This window comes from Kwoniella pini, chromosome 11 (assembly GCF_000512605.2).
Source record: "Kwoniella pini CBS 10737 chromosome 11, complete sequence".
In the NCBI taxonomy this organism is placed as follows: Eukaryota; Fungi; Basidiomycota; class Tremellomycetes; order Tremellales; family Cryptococcaceae; genus Kwoniella; species Kwoniella pini.
Window position 1 is genome coordinate 615,789 of NC_091726.1, and position 19,342 is coordinate 635,130.

Consider the following 19,342-nt stretch of genomic DNA (forward strand, 5'->3'; position numbering starts at 1 on the left):
TCGCTCATGGCAAGTAATCAAGCTACAGCACCTAAATCGTCAGATCAAATTATCCTTCATGTAATTTCGTATCATTTTGTCAAGTCGTCGACTCATAACATCGTTTATTTTCTGTTAAGACTCTAATGTTCGTCCGCACAGATCTGTAATCATTCCATCATCTACCTGAACCCTCGCAATCTAGCTACCTTCTTCCTTTCGCTTTTGTACCCTTATACCTATCGTTTATCGTCACTCAATGGTCCATCATCCTGATTTTCTGCAAAAAGCGGAGCTAATTGATATCCCTTCATACCAAATCCACCGAATGTCGGACTAATCACACTTGGTCTCATCCATTCTTTCTCATTTCCAGGCATGGTGAACAGGCTAAACCCACTGTATGATCTGGAATGTAAAGCGTGTCGAGGATACATCTTGGGAGGAGCAGTAGAGGGGCCTACTGGTGCAGTAGGATGAGCGTAAGGTTTGAAGCCCATCGTATTTAGTCTCGACTTGGGTGCGAATGGCGAAGAAGTTGAAGATGCTGGTCCACGAATTGGTGATGTACTTATCCTTGTTGATACCGTATGAGTCGGCGAAGTCAGATCCAAACCCCTGGGCAAAATTCTTGGTGATTTCTGGGTGGTAAGTGATGGACTAGATCTAGATGTTATACTTTCCCTTCTGCCGGTGTTTGCTGGGGTTGCGGACGCCTTTGCTGGTTGGCCGGCACCTGTTGGAACTGGTGTACCATCGTCGATTGGAGCTTCGCTTTCCCCCCTGAAAGGCATTAAGTTCGATGAGGTAAAGCTGTCTTTTCGATTGGGGGTGATTCTTGCCGAAGTTAGAAGTGGGGGTAAAGGGCTCTTAGGTGGGTCTCGCACGGTGTCTTGTAGATCGGATTCCATGGCTACAACAGCATCCCGATAGCCTTTCTGCTTGATCCGTCGGCTATAATGTGTTGATGTTTCTGTCGTAAAACGACTTCAGCTTCGATTCGGCCAGGTGTCGCTGTTTGCCTTAGGAAGGAGATCGTTTCCGAGAGATTCACCAGAAAGCAGAATATGCTTACCCCTTAATCCCAGCTCCACCGCCTTGATGAGGACTTGATGTCTATTCCTTGTTCCCCCAAAATTGTCAACTACCCATGTCCAATCTATATGATCTATGGGCGCATTGTCTTCGACATCTTGAGAGAACGCCACTAACGTGCGCAATCGCTCCACTTCACATAATTTCCACGGTCCATGGATGACCCTGGTGCTTGTACTGCTCAACGGTGGCAAATCGAGCAGCACTCTGGAAGGAGCGGGAATGGCTACATTAGCATTTGAAGCAGGTGTATAAGCTGGAGTGTCAGTGGTGTCCATAGGAGAAGTTGTAGGCTGAACCGACAACGGACCTGTACCCATGGATTCGGGAGTGAAAGGATCATGGAATCGCTTGAAAGCTATGTTTGATCTCGGTGATGAGGCCAAGACTTGTCTTCTGGGCGTGAAATGAGGGGAATTCTGTGGCTGCACTGCGGGAAGTGGATCTCGAGGTCTGTCGAGCGTTGGAGTCGGAGTTGACCCGTTTGATCGTGGCGATCGAGGCGTAGCTGCAGTCAAATCAATGGGTTCGGCCAGAGACCCTTTCTGTATACTATGCCGGGGTTTATCGTTGATTGTGACAAGCGATGACATCGACAAAGGACCAGACTGAGGGGAGTCAGCGCTACTCGCCAGCATGTCTTTTACATCTGCAGGGTAGCCTGGGATATCGGCCGCTTTGGCGGTCTATGTGGGTCACGTCAGCGACCATGCAGAGATAAGATAACGTAAATTGACATACAAGTCTACTGCACAGACTCTTGATATCCTCAAGTACACCAGGAATAGTCTCGTTGTCCACAATCATTGCATTACGGGACATACCAAGCTTGATAGTTTCATTGGGAGTATTTTCCTTTAGGATTTTCTTCAGTAATGACCGTGCGTTATAGTTCCAAAGGATGAAGTGGCAAAAAGCAAATGCAAAGAACTTACAAATAAATCAGCTAGGGAAGTATAAAACTTGGCAGCTATACCTGATACTTTCTTCTGAAATTGAATCACATCTTTATCGCTTGGTATAGATCTCATCTTTATGTTCTGTAGATAAGTTGGAGATTTCGATGAAATAGCCGGCTTATTCGACTCAAGATAGGTGCATTTATCTGAATCCAAAAATATCGAATTCTTATTGTTCTCTTGTTCTGGTATAGGATCAGACTGACTTGCTTCACACGCCCCAAGAGAGTTGGCCAAAGGTACAGTACAAAAGGTCGAGGCTTTTGATGGAGAATCAAGGTGGAAGGTATACACACAAACATGATTTTTAGTCGTGTATAATATGAAAAGAATGAGAATAACGAAAAGCCATCAGTCCGTCGTTTCATCTTTTGCTTCTGAATAGCACCAGGGGTACTTACGATTCAAAGTAGACGTATTGTCTGTATCATCACCCCTAGCCGTTCCCAATCCGATTAGTACAGCTGAATCGTTAAGTGGCGAAAACTCCAAATTTGTCTCAGAGATATTCGCTTGTGAAATGCTATTTTGTTCGTTACTCGTCAGGCTTGGCTGTATGAATGATGAGAAGTCGAATTGACCAAAATCAAAGGTATCTAATCCTGGGAATTGAGACTCTATAGTGGAAGCTGTATCTGGCAAATCCAGAAATTCTGCTCCCGGAAAGTCACCAATTCCTGCTTCTTGCGAGAGCGCATTCTGAATTGTGTTCTGAGCAGACTTGGGTGTTGCTATATTCGGAGGTAGAGCAAACATTGACAGTAAATCCGTTATTGGTATATCATCCGTCAGACTTCCTCCAATATCTAGACCAAGACCGGTATAAGTTTGAGCATCCGCATACTCATTGCTGATGGGCAGCGTATTGGTTATTGCACGAGGGGTAGCTGCTTCATATTTCCGGTCATTATCATTGATCTCCTCATCATCGCCGAGGCTTTTGACAGGTCTTCTACGTTCTTTGTAAAACTCATCCCATATATGCGAACTAGGGGCCACATTGGTATCGATTTTGATTCTAAGATTGTTCTGTCTTGGTTGTGGGTGTGATATTGAAGTATTGGTTGAAGCTATTGATGGTGCATATGATGTAACATTTGATACCACTGATGGTGAACCACGTCGATGATTTAGTAAATTGGTATTGATATGTGAGTTAAGCGAATATGGATGATAACGTGGGCGGGGCTGGCAAGGTGATTCTGGCATGGTCGACATGACCAAGAAGATTAAGATGTATCAAGAAGGTATGATTGATAGCGCTGTTTTGTTATTGTCTATCAATTTGGTGATATTTCAACTTTGTTTTGATTGTATTATATACCAGTGATGTTGACTATTGATCTTATGGGGCAGATCTCTAGTGTAGTTCAGATACTGCTCGAATTCAAGTATATCTTCGAACAATAAAAACTTTCCAAGAAGATGTTCAAAGTAGTTATTTCTATCGAGGAATGGACTTATGTCCATTGATGCTTTCAGTTTATTGTTGATGTGCTATTGAAGGATGAGGACGTATCACAACATAAATGTACAGAATCACTTTATTTCCTTGATCCGATGAATCTTAGTTGATGGAGAGTGTGACTCTCATTTTCGTTAATTCATACAATTCAATACACCTTCCGAATGTGCCTTTGAGAATCCCCACCTGTATCTTCCTATTCAGTGATCTTGCGGCAGTTGATCGCCTGGACTTGTTCGTACGATGAAGTGCTTTATGTCAATCTGATTAAACCAACAAGCCACAGATCACGCAAATCTTTGATCGCTAGTCTTCATTTGCCGATCCTCACGGACCTTTCTATCTATCTCCTTCAAAATCTATCCACCTTCAAGTGATTTACTTATTGTTCTCCTTTGAATCTCTTAGAGTACTAAATCAAGATCTTCCCACGAGGTGAATTTCGGTAACATGGAGAAACACGTAGGTACAGTCACTTATACACGGAGATAAAACAAGCTATCAAGAATGGGGAATCAATGTTTCTTGATGGGACCTAAGAATAACCCTTGAACGAGAAGTTGAAATAATGGAATGAATCGAAGAGTTATGTGTTGAATAAACAAGAAAAAGTCGTGTTTTCTTTCTTTTAAATACATCATATCAGTTGATTAGGTGATGAAAGGATCATAGCGTAATGTAGGTTGTATTAAGCAAAAGGTCCGAGCGTTGAATAATCAAAGAGTGAAACGATTTCCCCTTTTTGATGACGAAGAGTGGCGAAAATGATCAAAATTGTTTCAAAAGGTTTAAGAGATAAGCTTAAGCTTAAATCTCGAAATGAGCCGATTTAACCGAGAGATAACATCGCACCTGCGCATAGTCACTCTCAAGATTATCACTTGAACTCATTCTACAATTCATGCATATATGATGATCGTCTATAGTGGTTATAACAAGAGAAAGATAAATGTGCATGAATGCATAAATACAACAAAGATAGATGAATGCATCATCTTCCTTCTCCTACAATGATGATTCGCATTTGAATCAAATGAGAAAACCAGGATTTTGATATTGTTTTCTACGGAGTAAAGTCCTTCTAGCTTCCCAAGCATCATCAATCGGACTTAAAACTTTCCCATTCTCTAAATCAATCATTTTGGTAGATTCAATAATGTAATTTAAATTAAGATTACGTATCAACTTATTTGAATAAAACAAATCAATAAGTGGATCACGAAATATATTACAAGGTTCAATTTCAAATAAAACATTTATACTATTCTTTTCTTGTTCATAAATTTTTAAATCATTTTCATAACCTTTTTCATCAATTGATAGATCTTTTATCCAATTTAACCATTGACTTCTTTGATTTGTAACTAAGGATTTTAAATGATCTTCTAACCATTTCCAATAGATTTCTATTGATTTAGCTTGGACAGATCCACGATTATAACCTAAACCTTTGGAAATTATTTCCGATGCACCAAAACGAATTTCTTCATCATCATCTTGAATCAGTCTAAGCAAAGATCTATGTAAATTTGAATTAGGAATTTCAAAAAAAATCGATGTAAGATGAGTAAGAGATTTTAATGCTGCATATCGCGAAGGTTGAGATTGATCTTCGTGTGAGAATGATAAGATAGAGGCTGAGTACGAGTCCAATTTTTCGCGAAGAAGGCCGACAGATGACCCATCTTGATCAGCATTCGACTAGAACGATGTGTCAGATTAGCATTCAGCATACAGTTTGGAAAGCGGTCAGTCACTTACCTGTTTAATAGCCCAACCAAGCGTGACTAGAGCAGCTTCTTTAACCGGAACACATCTAAGTTTGACAATTCTTCCTATTTGTTCTTCGATGCTAGCCCATTGTCCTTTGAGATTCTTCATTACGTCAATAGGCCAAGTCGTGCGGGATAACGCATCTAAAGCCTGGACCCTGATGCTCTGCCCACTCCGCCCAGTCAATGCTATGTCCAAAATCACTTCAAAGGTTTGAGTTGTCCATAAAAGCTGCAGCCGAGAAAAGTGCTCCAAAGCCAAAGTACCTTCTATTTCAGTGGACGAATTGGAAAGTAAGCCCAAGAAAAGGTTTTCGTTGGGTTGATTGAGCAGAAGGAAAGTCACCGAAGCGATCTGTCGAGCGTCGTCGCCAGGTGCGAAGTAATTTTCCTCTTTCGAATTGATATACCGATTCAATCGAATTTGTGTTGTATTTATGAGTTCTTCTGCGCCGGAAGACGCATGTTTTTTGTATAACAGAACGCATGCAAGTACCGCTTGAGTGATGGGCGGGCATCTACCGGGAACGTAACGATCAATCAATTCCAACAACAATTTTCCGAAAGCTTCTTGTGATGAGTCTGAATTATTTGACCAGATTATAACATTCGAAATTAGCTGTTCAAGATACAAGATACGACCGTGAATAGTGTTAAGATCGTCTTTTTCTGTGAACTGAATTTGCAAAGCGACATCAAGCGAATCGGCTGGTGAAGTCATCGATGACAGAGCTTGAGCAGCGACTTGTCGAACCTATTACAATTTCAGCTGCGGTTCTCCACAGTTTGTTCGATATGATGGTACACACCTGAAACTCCTTACTACTTAAATACCGCCGCACCACATTCCTCAAAGCCATGACGAGATCTTCAGAATCTTGATCATACCGTAGACTTCTTACTATGATCAAGATGGGGAATAACGGTGAATGTTTACCACTTTCATCCTGGTGAGCCTCCAGATATCTTGTGATGTAAGGAATAATTTGTGGATATCTCGAATGAAACGCAGAGAATGATTGTCTGGTCAATAAAGTCGATCTTGAGTTGTAAAGATCTTGTCCGCCTCTTGCTGGCGATAAACATCGATGAACCAATGTGGAGAAAAGGATTAATCCCACATTTCGGACATTCCAACTGCGACAAATACATAATATTAGCTTTGGTCCAAAAATATTTACTGGAATTGACAAGTATGTCGTACTCACTCTTCTGACTCGAATGCTCTCAAAGCTGTGATCACGCCTCTTTCGAACCACACTCCAAACCACTTAGTCTGTCTTGCGTCTAACATGACGATTTTCAATACATTGAAAGCGTGTACTTTAGTCACGTTCGAGGTAGCCTTGTTATCCACTTTAGCGAGATTCAACAAAGATGTCAATGCGGTGTCGAGAAGTGCTTCATCGGATGAAACTATCGATAATATTGAGTACGGCAAGGCAGCTGATCTCCTTGTAGTGGAGTGTTGATCTGAAGCGATAGTAAGCAATTCATGCTATAAGGAGAATCTTTGTTAATAACTACTTTTCACCAGTAGGGAAACGGTGTGAAAACTCACTTGAAGCCATTCATCACATAACGTTCTCAAGCCTGGGACAGGCCGTACAGCTTCAATAAGTACAGCGAAAGCATTAGCTATCTTTGAAAAGGTCCCTCGATGTCTGATCTCATGCATCCAGGTCAGAAAGGATTGACCAGCTCGATTTATATCGTCTTTTGACCAAATGACTTGATTAAATGATCGAGTGATAGGTGACGAAATGATCGTAGCCAGTAGCTCTCTGCAACGCATAGGTGTGAGCTTGCGTTGGTGTGAAGAGGAAGACATTTACACACCCTGCATTCCGCGTCGCTCTCCAACACCCGGATAATAAGCCTGTATGATCCATTCCATCTCCCTCACCGTCGTCATCATCGTCACCAGTCGAAGCCATCACTTCATATGCTCTGGCAATCTCGTGATCTGGTCTATCAGAATCTGCCATTCCTTCCACGTTTGAGGGGGCAAGCGAAATTACTGTTTTGGTGATGTTCCATATCCTGTCAATCAAGGTGAAAAGGTGATGAAAAGTGGGTCGCCATGCTTGTTGAGCCTCTGATGAGCTCAAATCGAGACACAAGAGTAAATCCCTAATAGCGATGAATGTCATGTCAGCAATATTCAGACTATAAATTACGGGACTGTTCTTACCCTATTGCAGCTAGTGATCCGTGTAATGGGTATTCTTCTATGCCTCTTACTAGATCTTTTTCGACAATTTCGATAGCACTTTCCAACTTTGTAATTAAACTTCCTACAAAAGCTAGAGCTTGAGAATACTTTGTTTGATCGACAATTAATTTGCTGAATAGTATACACAATGTAGTTTTACCAGCTTCCGCTTGGGTTTTCCTGGATAAGTTGATTGAAGTCAAGGCCGAATCAAGTAAAGCCTGGGATGCTGGTGTGGACAAAGATTCATAACCTTCGAATGGTATAGTAGCGGATTCTAATCTATACATTCAAAAGCGCATAATCAGCTGTCCGGCCATTCCAAGATAAGCGAAAACAGCTTCTTACATTTTCCTAGATCTATTTCGCACTTCGGTAAATTCACTCATTTGACAGCTGAATAACATTTCAACCCTGTCTTTTGTGAATATCCTAATTTGGATATCTCGCGACTCCTGAAACACTTCTAAATATCTACCTAAAAGGTTTAAAGCTAATAGAACTTTGAAAACAGGGAATCTTCTAGCTTGAATCAATCCTTGATCCAAATACTGCAAAAACCACATATGAAATGATTCTGTCATAGGTAAGATATGCGATAAAGATTCTTGTTCGCTTTTTATAGATTCTGTATTTGGTTTCTTACGATTTATACGTCGAGTATATGTCTCAAGTTGATGTAATCGGACGAGAAATGCATATGTCGAAGAAGAAAAGGTTGATCGACTCCTATTTGTTTCACCAAATTTCAGTACGCAATGCAAGTCAGTTGAGGGGTGATTTGACAAACTCACCCGGCGGAAGGTAGATCATTATTCCATCTGAACCCCTCTTTGACCAAACCCAACACATCTTCGTCGATTTGATCTTTTGATGCGGAGACCAGCTCAAACGCTCGAAGCCTTACATCTGCATCTTCATGGCATAGTGCATCTTTCAAGTCCTTTTGAGGTAATTCCTTGATTTTGATAATTTTCAAAGAAACTCCCAAAGAAGCTACCGTCACCCACGTTCCGAAGAGAGTCGATTCACCAGAAAGAACGTCCAGAAACAGCGAAACGTATGATGAGTCTATCTTGAACAGTGAAGGAAGCAGGTACCGATTAACGTTCACCATGACTGAATGTGGTAATTCAGGATCGAAATATGGTGATAACTTCTCGATAATCCATGAACTTCCTCTGGATGCCAATTGAGTGGAAATTTGTTTGACCAGTAGGTTAACGATTATAGTAGAACGAATATTTGCACAATCCACTACACCCAGATCACCTAACAAGCTGACTAAAAGACGATCAGGAATAACGGATAAAGGGATATATTCTAGTAAAGAAGCAATAATTGTGAGATTTGATCTTCTTGATATACCTCCTTGAATGGCTTGTCGGAAAACAGGCAGCATGAATATGGCATTTTGATTGGTTGAAGTTGATGTTGAAGGTGATGGAAGTATAGTGGAGAGCTGACCAGCTAAAGATAGGGCCTCGGTAGCTCGCTGTTGTTGTACTTTCTGAGGATGTTCTAGGTTGATCGTGATCAAAGAGGACAGATGGCTGGATGGCTGAAAGGCAGGAACCAGTCTGTCGTACACCAGGAACATCACAGACTCTTCGACATCAGTGGAAGTGGAAGATAGGATAGAGTTCAATTGGCGCAGAATTACTATGAGAAGCTCGAGCTGCTTTACGTCTACATTCGAACTCGGAGGATAGGAATTAAGGACCAAATCAATTGCTTGTGCGATAACGTCACTATACAGTCCTCACAATAATATCAGTATGAGCAGTCGGTCATACAAGAGAGCAGAGAGACTCACCCATCTTGTAGCTGCTCTTTCTTAGCTTTCGCCAGAGACTTTCTACATGCTTCCAGACTCTTGCTCTCTTGAGGATCTACTGCCTGATTTGCCATGTCGACTTCAATGTGCGATGAACGGTCGCTAGATTTACTCAGATCCGGCACATGACCTGGGCCGCTTGATATATCGGACTGCTACCGCTCAGTTTCCTTCAGAACGATGCTTCGTTGGGCAGCTGTGGACGCATGAAGTAGTGGATCGCTCTGTTTGGCTCATTTGCATGTAAACTTTCTGAAATGTATTTCCAACTTTTTGCGAAGTAACAGAATATGATGACGTGGAAGACCTCTCATAGCGCGTCTTCGAGAGATTGCTATTGACAGATCAACAATAAAAACTCGACATATTTCGCTCGGTTCACCTTATTTGCTTGTGGTTCAAATTGTACAACAAGAAGACTTGTGTCAGAGACGGAAGGAGATCAGAGTCTGAACAGTAATGACTTCATAATGATTACCGTAAGTCAATCATATCGCGCTCGGAATCGCTGTATAAGTCTTGACGATGTCGAGTTAGGCAACGGACATATCGCCGGGTCGTTCGGAATCTCCCTCTCACTTGACCTCACCGCCATCCCCATCCCCGAATGGCGACATATCCCTGGGACCTTCGTTATCCAGCATATCACTGAACTCCGAAACGAGCGAAGCTGGACCGAGTCATTCCAATTCACCCAATGCTCGCAAGGCCACTCCGACTCCTCTCGCCATAAACCAGCTGGAATCGATAGAAGACATAGATGGGGATATTGGAGTGTCATTGACTTCTCCGACAAGAGCGTCATCACCTGCTAATGACTATTTCTCCGTAACACCATCCCAAGGACAATCCAGTGCCAAGTCGGAAAGAGCATTGACTCGTTCTCCAACCCCTTCCTCTCATCATCGTTCACTCACGCCAAATGGGCATCTGGAAGTGTATTCCCCGACAAAGATACCTCTCTCATCTCCTACGACCTTATCTCCACCAGTATCGGCATCTCCATCTCGGAGGTCTTTCTCTTTACGATCATCACGATCATCCTCTCCGCCTCCTAGTTTCAACCTGAAACCATCCTTACCGAATGTCACGCCTGTTATGCAGTCGGAGAAGGATGCGGACGAAGCAGAGATTGAAGAGGCGCCTTTCGAATCCATACCTATTAGTTCCACACCGCCTATGACTCCTACTGTACCTCCTCCTGTGAGCCCAACATATGTTAGCCCAGAAAGGAAAGGTCGTCAATCTTGGGGTGGTTTCGGAATGACTAAAGAAGGTCAACGATATGCTATAGGGGAAACCCCGGATCACATCCAACCTCAAAATCATGTTCGCGCTCAAACCGATGGCATCCGTCGAACATCTGCAGCATCCTCTGTTCATTCTGTTGGGTCTTCCAAAGACCAGACCTCTCAAAATGGAGATAACCAAGACTCTGGTGATCTAGAAAGTACACCTAGATTAGCCGCTCCGCCGGCGCATCCATTTCCTTTCCCTATACCTTCTTCTTCAACTTCTTTCAATCCAACATCGCCTCCTCCTTCGAATCATAAGAGATTATCGACAGCTTCTTCTTCCAACGGTCCAGCAAATGCGGCTGGTAGTCATGAACATGGAATTGGTGTCAAAGAAACAATATCGACATTCGAGAAAGTTAGATCACATACACGACCTGCATATTTGCCTCCAAAAGATAAACAGGAAGATGAGATCCATTTACATCAATGGGAAGAAATGATGGCACAATCTCGTGAACATGAGAAACAATTACAAAAGCTCAAAGAAATCAAACGTTTAGAAAAGGAAAAGAAGTTGGCTATTGTCACACCCAAATGGGAATCCTTGTTACATGGAGAATTTAGTGTAGGGAAAGTACAAAACGATTCAAATTTGAGGAAATTATGGTTTGATGGAATTCCTTCTCATCTAAGAGGGAAAGCTTGGAGTTTGGCTATTGGCAATCCATTAGCGGTTTCCAGAGGTAAATTCGAAATCATAACTTGCAAGCGGCCTGTCGGATTGAGCTGATCAAGACCAATAATATTATAGACGCCTACAAATCATATGTTACCCGATCGGAAAAGGCTCAAAAGTCCGGTCGATTTCCTCAAGACATTTTGGATCGAATGGAACTAGACATAGATAAGACTTTACCGACCTTGAGGCTGTTTCACCGTGGTAGTCCTCTCAGAGACGACTTGAAAGAATTGATTTGTGCTTGGGTAGTCTATCGGTCAGATGATGGACAGGGATACGTAAGTGTTCTGTACTTCTTACCGAAATCAATCTGACGAAGTGACCTGATCTTCACTCATTTTGGACAGGCACCATATATATCTCACTTATCAGCAATGTTCCTTTTAGTCTCTCCGCCATCTGAAGCCTTTATTTCCTTGATTAATTTACTATCTAGACCATGTTTAAGAGCTTTCTATTCTGAAATTTCTGACGAAATAGATGCATATTATAGAGTATTAGAAAATCTTCAAGCTGATTCCTATCCTAAAATCTACGCTAATTGTAAAAATCTTGGCCTTAGAGTACCTGAAGGTTGGTTTAGAGGTATGTTAGTTGAACAAATTGATTTTGAAAGTGTTTGTAGATTATGGGATCAAATTATGTTAGATGGTGATGGATTTATATTTAGAGCTGCTTTAGCAATTTTCGGGTTTTTAGAACCTAGGTAAGTTGTCTAGCCCCCAGCCCTTTTGCTTTACTTTTTTCCAGGTCCGAAATTGAGCGAATTTCATGGGGTGGAAAATCGAAAATTTACCTTTAATAATTACCTTTTGACATCAACGTGTCTCAGTAATGATTAGAGCTGATTATGATTTTTTTTCTTTATAGATTATATTATCCAGATCATGATGAAATTTTATCAGTTTTAGAAGGTTATAATTCTGCTACATTAGCAATTCAATTAAGAGAAAAAGAACGTGCAAGATTAAGAGGAGAAATTTATGATGATTCAATAGATGGTAAATTAAGTGTATTTGGTTTAAATGAACATAATTTATTTGATTGGTTATCAAATGATGGATGGAAAGAAAAAGCCTTTGAAAGATTAGTAACCAGAGAAATGCCTGATTGAGCTTTTTTATTGCATTGCATGATGCTTTTTGATTTAATAATGTTGTATATGCATAAAATTGGAACATTCATGACTTACGGTACACGATATGTTCACGCGTTATTGACTACAACGAGCTTGGTCTGACAGCGTTTTGTCGACAAAGAACAACATGAAACTGGGATTATCTCATATACAAAAGCTACATTTCAACCTATTTCAACTGGGTTAGTTCACACTCGTAATCGTTGGTCAATAGTTTATTTGAATGGAAAGATCGCTTACCAGGATGGCCAAGATAAATCAGGATCAGTAGAATCATGTCTAATTTCGTTCTTTGCCTCGTTATATTGTATATCTCTTTTATAATAATTACTTTTAATTGAAAAGCTATTGATTTTAGGTGTTAATTGTATTTCAGTAATATCCTTTTGTAAATCATATTTAATAATATCATAACCTTCATTACTATTCAACTTATAAAGTTTGTTAGGTTTTTTACCTAATCTATAAATTTGATCAAATCCATATTCAATATCATCTGAATTGATACTTTCTTTAACTTTGTCTTCTTCATCTTCTTTTCTAGGTATCATATCAAAGGACAATAAATGACAGGAATTTGAAGATTGAAAAGTATGAGTTGAATATGATGTAAAAGTAAATTTAGGTATTGATATTGGTATTGGTAAACCTTTTGAAGTAACTTTTTCCGGAAATTTAATTTCTCTTTGAGAATAATTCGTATTAGTAATTTTGGATGATGACGATGATAGAAATTCAGCTTTTTTGCGTAATTCTGCTAAACATGGTACTTGTGCTTTAGGTTTAGGATATGAAAAACAGATCAAAAAAGTGGGAAATGGTATTGAGATGTAAGGATAACATGACATATCGTTTAAATTCGGAGAATGAAGAAGCATGTATTGAATGGGATTGTTCTGAGTGTTGAGGAGAATGATTTTTGTGGGAAATCTACTTTCATTGGTTGTTTGTACAACGACTCTTTATTTTATGGTTGTTATAACCTGATTGAGATAGGTCAATGATTTTGTAGTATAGCTTTTGTCTTCTTCTTCTTATTTTGACATCAGATTTGCACCGGGAACTTCAGCAAAAACAAGAGTCATCAATACTTACTGAATCAATCTCAGCTCTCATCTATGCAACCTAGTCAGTAGCGTTTCAATGATCTTTATCTTGAGGTGGAATTACAATCCTTTATGGACATATCAAAGGATCTGACCAATCAATATATCAATCCCTGTTTCAAGTAAGTTATTGACTGTCTCGAGCTTGAACTGTTTGGTACTGGATAATGAATGGAATTTGACAATTATCAGTGGCCTAATAGAATCAGATGCCGTCGATGTTTTGGTCGAATCAAGTCATGATGAGGCAATACGCTGCACTAAACAACACTGTTATTGATGTACCGCTCATATGCAATGATGATACATCTTTAAGGTTCGTTGAGGAGAAAAGAAATATTCTAAAGTACGACAATAGTGTTGGGTGTATATCGTGAAGAATTGTATGTGCTCTTTCCGGCCTAGTGAATTCAGACAGAATATCAGCGATTTCGATCCGAACGACTAATTATACACAAGATGTCCTAAATCATCGTCACTCTTTCATTTCTGTTTGAAGGTGTTCTGCAAGGTCGCTCCACCAATATGCCAGATATTCTTCAAAGCACGATTCCAGAATTGGAATGAATCACTCACCTCCCATCCTGGATAATCTTTCATAATTTCCTTTTCCCTTGCCAAAGCAGCTTGTTGTCTTCTAAAAGCATCTCTATCTTGTTCTGCTAATAATAATGGCACTATGTTAATTCTTGCCCATGCTCGCTCACGTTTCAATTCTCTACAGCAAAATAGATAAGTATATTAGCGTTGCCAATATGATACCTTTTGGGGTCTGAAATCATTCACCTCTTTTCGACATTTCCTGCACCAACTCTCCAAAATCCAAATGCACATATAGCAGTGACAGCGCTGAAAACAACTGCACCCCCTACTCCTCGTACTGGTAAATTTCGCTTATATTTGATAGCTTCATACCCACCGGGTGGGGGCATATCTCTATTCAACGAAAACATGCGTCAGTTTTTGCATTCTTCTTTCCTCCTTCATACTCCAATTGGCCTTTCGAAAGTCTACATACTGTCTGAATCCATGAAATTGCGACATCTTGCCTGTCTTGATTCCTCTTTTCGTTGTAGATGCTTAAGTTGGTGTGAGAATCAATACCAGTGTGATGATATCCACTATCTTGTATGCTTGTGTTGAATTGACCATTCACAGATAGCCCAATACGAAGGAGTTAAAGCAGAGCAACGGAATCAAATCATCCATGCATGAGAAAGTGAGTCTATCGAATTTCTGCGTCTATTGTTTTTAATTCATTTTATCCCGAACTGTTTTTTGGTGCCCCGGTCTAATTGTTAGGATTGTGTTCCTGATCCGAGAGGTAAAGCTGAGATGAGAGTAGTAATCGGTCGAAACGAAAGGCTCTGAGAGATTGCTTCATGAACGACAAGGCATACTAACGAAGATCATTTCAACAGATCGCAGCGTTTCGAGTGGTATCTTGTCAAACAGGAAGAGTTTCATCGGCCAAAAATCGAAAGCGCGATGAATTCGCTGATATAGCTTGAGAATTGCAACAACGATGAATCGACTTACAAATGCCTTCTCATCGTATGTCCGATGTTTTTCACCTTAACCTTTCTTTATTGTGTCACAGCTGACGGTACAAATATTGAAAGGGCAATACCAAGCTCAGGATCCGATGCATCATCTATACATCTTCGAGAACGTGATTCTCCAAGGGTCTCTTCTCCTTTAGATCCTTCTTTCAATGTTCAAGCTCATCCTCAACAACAAAGATCATCTCAATCGCATTCTCAAGATCGACGTCATGTTCAAAATCTGATTTACGATGATCCGCGAACAATTTATTATCCCGCCTCTTCCTCTAAATCTGGTGATAGAGGCTTTCTCACTACTTTAGGATTACTTAACGCTGGATTAAGTCGACCTGGTAGACCGGGATTTTTAAGACACATGACAGATGAGGGTTCAGGAAAATCGACGCCTCGAGTACGATCTGAAAGTCGAAGCAGAGAAAGAGATAGAGGTGTAAGGGTGAATCTTATGAATACAGCAGGCTTAGGGGGGAAGAGAGGTTGGGGTATGAATAGTGCTTCTAGTAATACAAGACTGAATGCCATGGCTCAAGGCCCAGAAGGAAGATACGCTATAGGTGGTGGACAATGTAAGTCAATCTTGGTGCACACAGACCAGGGTAGTTTGAAAGCTAAATAATAGGATAGATTTGAGGGTAATGAAGATACATGATCCTAATTCTGGATCGACAACACCTATATTCGCATCAGATGAGACTAAGGATAGATCTACGCTTGCTAAAGGGATTGGGGGTGTGACTATCTCAGAAGTCGTTAATCTCTGGAAACCAAATTGGGCAGTAGGAAAGGGTGTAAATGACATCGATTGGGGTGTAGGAGGTCAGCTGTCTCATTGCATCCTGCCTTATGAGTGCTGATCTGAAGCATCTTTTACAGCTTTCGAGAGTAAGATCGTCACAGCCACTCCAAGTGGCAATTTGATGCTGTTTGATGTAGATAAAGGCAAGCTAGGTAAGCGATCGGCTGATCATCTCCCCAGAGGTATATCAATAGCTGACGCATTCGGGGTGACAGACAAGGATATCTCTAGCGGGACCTTCAGACCAATGAACTGCATAAGGCTGTGCCCTTCTCCAAGCCATGGTCATCTAGCGCTGACAGGAGGTACTGAAGGCGGTGTGCGATTCTGGGTAAGCGTCATGCTGACATCATGATAGTATCCCCGCTTATGGTTATCATTGGTGACGATAGGATCTACGAGAACGAGATCCATCCAATCGAAAAGCTTTGAAGCATTCTTCACCTGTCACCTCCCTGACGTTCTGTCCGACAGATGCATATCAGTTTGTCACTGGTCTTGAAGACGGAAGTATTCGGCGATATGACTTTCGGTCACCTTCCAGAAGTATAGGCAAGGCTTTTGGCGCACATGGCAGTAAGACTGTGCTGGATCTGAAATGGAAGGAAGGCGACGAAGATGGTGATGGAACAAGAGGTGGAGGGTGGCTTGCTAGTGCAGGTGCCGACAAGGTTGTTCAAGTGAGTCCTACTTGTCTTCAGATAGTGAAGATGGCAGCTTGATGACCCTTTCGAACAGATATGGGATATGAATCAGCAATGGGATAAGCCTCCTTCTCCAGTTCATTCTTTACATACGTCTCATCCTGTCCGAAAAATATCATGGCGTCCAGATCATCCCACGGAACTAGTTGTAGTTCCTCTAATTCAACCTTTGACAACTGCCGATTCCAGTTTATCACCGAAACCTGACTCAGTAACCCAGTCAGACTATTTCTCTCACGAGCATCAGGATGAGGACGCTCACCTCGAAATTTGGCATGTTCGAAGGCACTATATTGCTAAATATGCTATACCTTCCCAAGATGGCATTGCGGTAGATGTGACCTGGTCGAACGGTGATAATAATCTGGTAGCGTGTTTCCAGAATGGTGGATTCGCTCAAATGGAAGTGAAGGGGAAATTCGGCGTAGGTAGCCTGCCTTTACCCCTTGATCAAGTTCCTCGACAAGTTATATCGTGGAGTCCGAAAGGAGAAATGGTCTATGCGGTTGATAAGTTCAGAATGGGAGAGATCCCCTTTGACGATGTGTGAGTACAACGCTCAAGAGTATGTGGAAGGCAAACGACTGATGCTGGAGCATCTAGTAAACCTGAATACGTGAATCATTGGGACAAATTAGGAAGACCTGCACCTGCAATGTCAATTGCTAATCCACCTTATGAGCCTCTGCAAACTCTCGGATTCTTTCCTATGCCAGATACAGATGGGGATGAATTTGCGTATCTGGCGAACTGGTATAAAATCGAAGGTGATATACCTGAAAGTCTGTGTAGGTGGAATGGTGATGTAGCTTTATCTTTGGGAAGAGATGACGACGCGAGATTATGGAACTTCGTTAGAGACTTGATAGTAGAATTCAACCCTTCGGAAAACCTTTCTGGAGAAGCTGGTTTCAAGGAAGACATCTTTTCCGGAACCATGAATAGCACGGCAAGACTACCGACTCCACCTAATCTTTCGCCTAGACATGGTACACCGGATCTGAGCTCGAAATTCGACGTTCCATACCCTTCGCCCGCCCCCGTCCCACTCACCAGGGTAGATTCTTCCTTTTTCCATTCAGAAGACGGAATATCGAGCTCTTCGAGCGCTAGTTCCTCTGTCAATTCTTACTCCGACAGTGACTCTGAAGAAGAAGAACCTAAAATCAAATCCAGATTTCTCGCGTTTGTGCCTCCAGACACACTGTCGAGTGATCTGAATTCACGCAAAGATTCGGGCGGCACTGTCATCTTACCAACCGGATCAATTTCGAATACTATCAGAAATATGAAATTTGCTACAAATACTACGACAGGAGCATCTACACCTATATCAAGATCCTCCTCCGCTGAATCTCCACCCGCACCCGAAGAGAAAGGAACAATGTCCAATTCAACCAGCAAGAAAAGCAGTTTATCAAAGATGACAAGTAGTCGAATTATGGCAATGTCAGATTGGCCTGATCCATATGGGATCCAAGCTGACTATTCAAATACACCTACAACTATTGCCAATACACCAGCTCTGAACAACCTGTCTCGAGATTCACCGACCCCATTGGACTCCAGTAGAATACTCAGAAATAGCCCTTTACCGTTCTCTAGTCTTAGAAAAGGCAGTACACCAGAAGAAGGTAGTAGGAAAACCTCGAAAGATCTTACTAATCAATCAGCCAATATGGTTAAAATTCCAACGGCTATCAAAGCGGATGAAGAGGAATTCAATCGTCAAGAATGGGCGACATATCGCAAACGTCGACTGGAGGCTTTGAAGAAATGGTGGGAAGGATGTATTGATGATGTGAGTGATCTTACATTTTTGTACACTTACAACCTCTAATTTGACGTCGGCTTATTTGGCACGGTAGGGTGACATGCAACTTGCCACGACTATCGCTATCGTTGGAATTGCCGTCGGAGAATTTCCAGCGAAGCAAGTTGAGAGACTTGCGCACTCTTATGTCGGTATGTTATTCATAGTCAATCATGGATATGCTCTCGGGAGACCAACATTCAGGCTAATCCCATTCACCATTCACAGACATGCTGGAGCGTCATCGGTTACCTCTTCCAGCAAGCTACATGCGTCTGTATTCCAATATACCTTCTTTACAGATCGTACCTATCAACGAGGGCATAACGCATAAACTTCATTGTGGAAGATGCGGCAAGTCGACAGGAGAGCTAGATGATATAGGTGTAGAAGGGAAAAAGTTCTGGTGGTGTAAGAGATGTAAACTTGGTGCGAAAGTATGCGCGGTTTGGTGAGTTGTGTTTCGTGAAACGATTCCATCGATATGTAGAACCATTCTGATAGTCTTCGATGCGAGCAGCCGGAAAGTCGTCAAGGGTTTATGGCTTGGTTGCCGAAAATGCGGTCATGGCGGACACGGCACTTGCATGAGGGTATATCATAGTAAGTCTTCAATCTCTTTGTCATTCTACTTAAATTGACGCAATGCGCTGCAGATCAAGCTCCACTTCGACCACTCGTCCAATCTGCCTCAAATCCTAATGAGATCCTTGCTCGGACATATGTTGGAACACAGACCACAATGACTGAATATTCCGAGGAGAATCCAATTATTGAAAACATTGGAGGATGGAGTGTTTGTCCATCGGGATGCGGCTGTAAATGCAGAAGGGTATAATCTGAAATTATGGCTCAACCCCAATCTCACGCCTGTCAAAGACATCGAGATTATGTGTTTCTACTCTTTCATCACTAGAAAGG

General features: G+C 41.6%; 6 protein-coding genes across 6 annotated transcripts; 2 read left to right on the forward strand and 4 right to left on the reverse strand.

Annotated features, from left to right (window-relative positions):
* Nucleotides 1–218: 218 nt before the first annotated feature.
* I206_107566 (uncharacterized protein) lies at nucleotides 219–3,242 on the reverse strand (the record flags this gene model as incomplete). The annotated part of the gene is made up of 5 exons (XM_019157611.1): nucleotides 219–952; nucleotides 1,055–1,760; nucleotides 1,816–1,929; nucleotides 2,010–2,218; nucleotides 2,435–3,242. 5 exons carry the CDS (start codon nucleotides 3,240–3,242, stop codon nucleotides 219–221), a joined length of 2,571 nt encoding a protein of 856 aa, XP_019009251.1.
* A 1,285-nt stretch (nucleotides 3,243–4,527) lies between these two features.
* Nucleotides 4,528–9,396, reverse strand: I206_107567 (uncharacterized protein; the record flags this gene model as incomplete). Its single annotated transcript, XM_019157612.1, has 10 exons — nucleotides 4,528–5,199; nucleotides 5,260–6,024; nucleotides 6,080–6,407; nucleotides 6,479–6,768; nucleotides 6,832–7,054; nucleotides 7,110–7,403; nucleotides 7,465–7,767; nucleotides 7,834–8,214; nucleotides 8,280–9,236; nucleotides 9,302–9,396. 10 exons carry the CDS (start codon nucleotides 9,394–9,396, stop codon nucleotides 4,528–4,530), a joined length of 4,308 nt encoding a protein of 1,435 aa, XP_019009252.1.
* A 396-nt stretch (nucleotides 9,397–9,792) lies between these two features.
* On the forward strand, nucleotides 9,793–12,413 carry I206_107568 (uncharacterized protein; the record flags this gene model as incomplete). Its single annotated transcript, XM_019157613.1, has 5 exons — nucleotides 9,793–9,801; nucleotides 9,860–11,303; nucleotides 11,372–11,577; nucleotides 11,647–12,005; nucleotides 12,170–12,413. The coding sequence occupies 5 exons, from the start codon at nucleotides 9,793–9,795 to the stop codon at nucleotides 12,411–12,413; spliced, it is 2,262 nt and encodes a 753-aa protein (XP_019009253.1).
* Nucleotides 12,414–12,673: 260 nt separating this feature from the next.
* On the reverse strand, nucleotides 12,674–13,285 carry I206_107569 (uncharacterized protein; the record flags this gene model as incomplete). Its single annotated transcript, XM_019157614.1, has 1 exon — nucleotides 12,674–13,285. The coding sequence occupies one exon, from the start codon at nucleotides 13,283–13,285 to the stop codon at nucleotides 12,674–12,676; it is 612 nt and encodes a 203-aa protein (XP_019009254.1).
* A 599-nt stretch (nucleotides 13,286–13,884) lies between these two features.
* On the reverse strand, nucleotides 13,885–14,587 carry I206_107570 (uncharacterized protein; the record flags this gene model as incomplete). Its single annotated transcript, XM_070203546.1, has 4 exons — nucleotides 13,885–13,944; nucleotides 14,120–14,261; nucleotides 14,330–14,479; nucleotides 14,562–14,587. 4 exons carry the CDS (start codon nucleotides 14,585–14,587, stop codon nucleotides 13,885–13,887), a joined length of 378 nt encoding a protein of 125 aa, XP_070059647.1.
* Nucleotides 14,588–15,068: 481 nt separating this feature from the next.
* Nucleotides 15,069–19,259, forward strand: I206_107571 (uncharacterized protein; the record flags this gene model as incomplete). The annotated part of the gene is made up of 12 exons (XM_019157616.1): nucleotides 15,069–15,097; nucleotides 15,166–15,674; nucleotides 15,733–15,924; nucleotides 15,982–16,056; nucleotides 16,120–16,235; nucleotides 16,297–16,584; nucleotides 16,643–17,154; nucleotides 17,212–18,409; nucleotides 18,477–18,573; nucleotides 18,650–18,872; nucleotides 18,942–19,024; nucleotides 19,078–19,259. The coding sequence occupies 12 exons, from the start codon at nucleotides 15,069–15,071 to the stop codon at nucleotides 19,257–19,259; spliced, it is 3,504 nt and encodes a 1,167-aa protein (XP_019009256.1).
* Nucleotides 19,260–19,342: the final 83 nt, after the last annotated feature.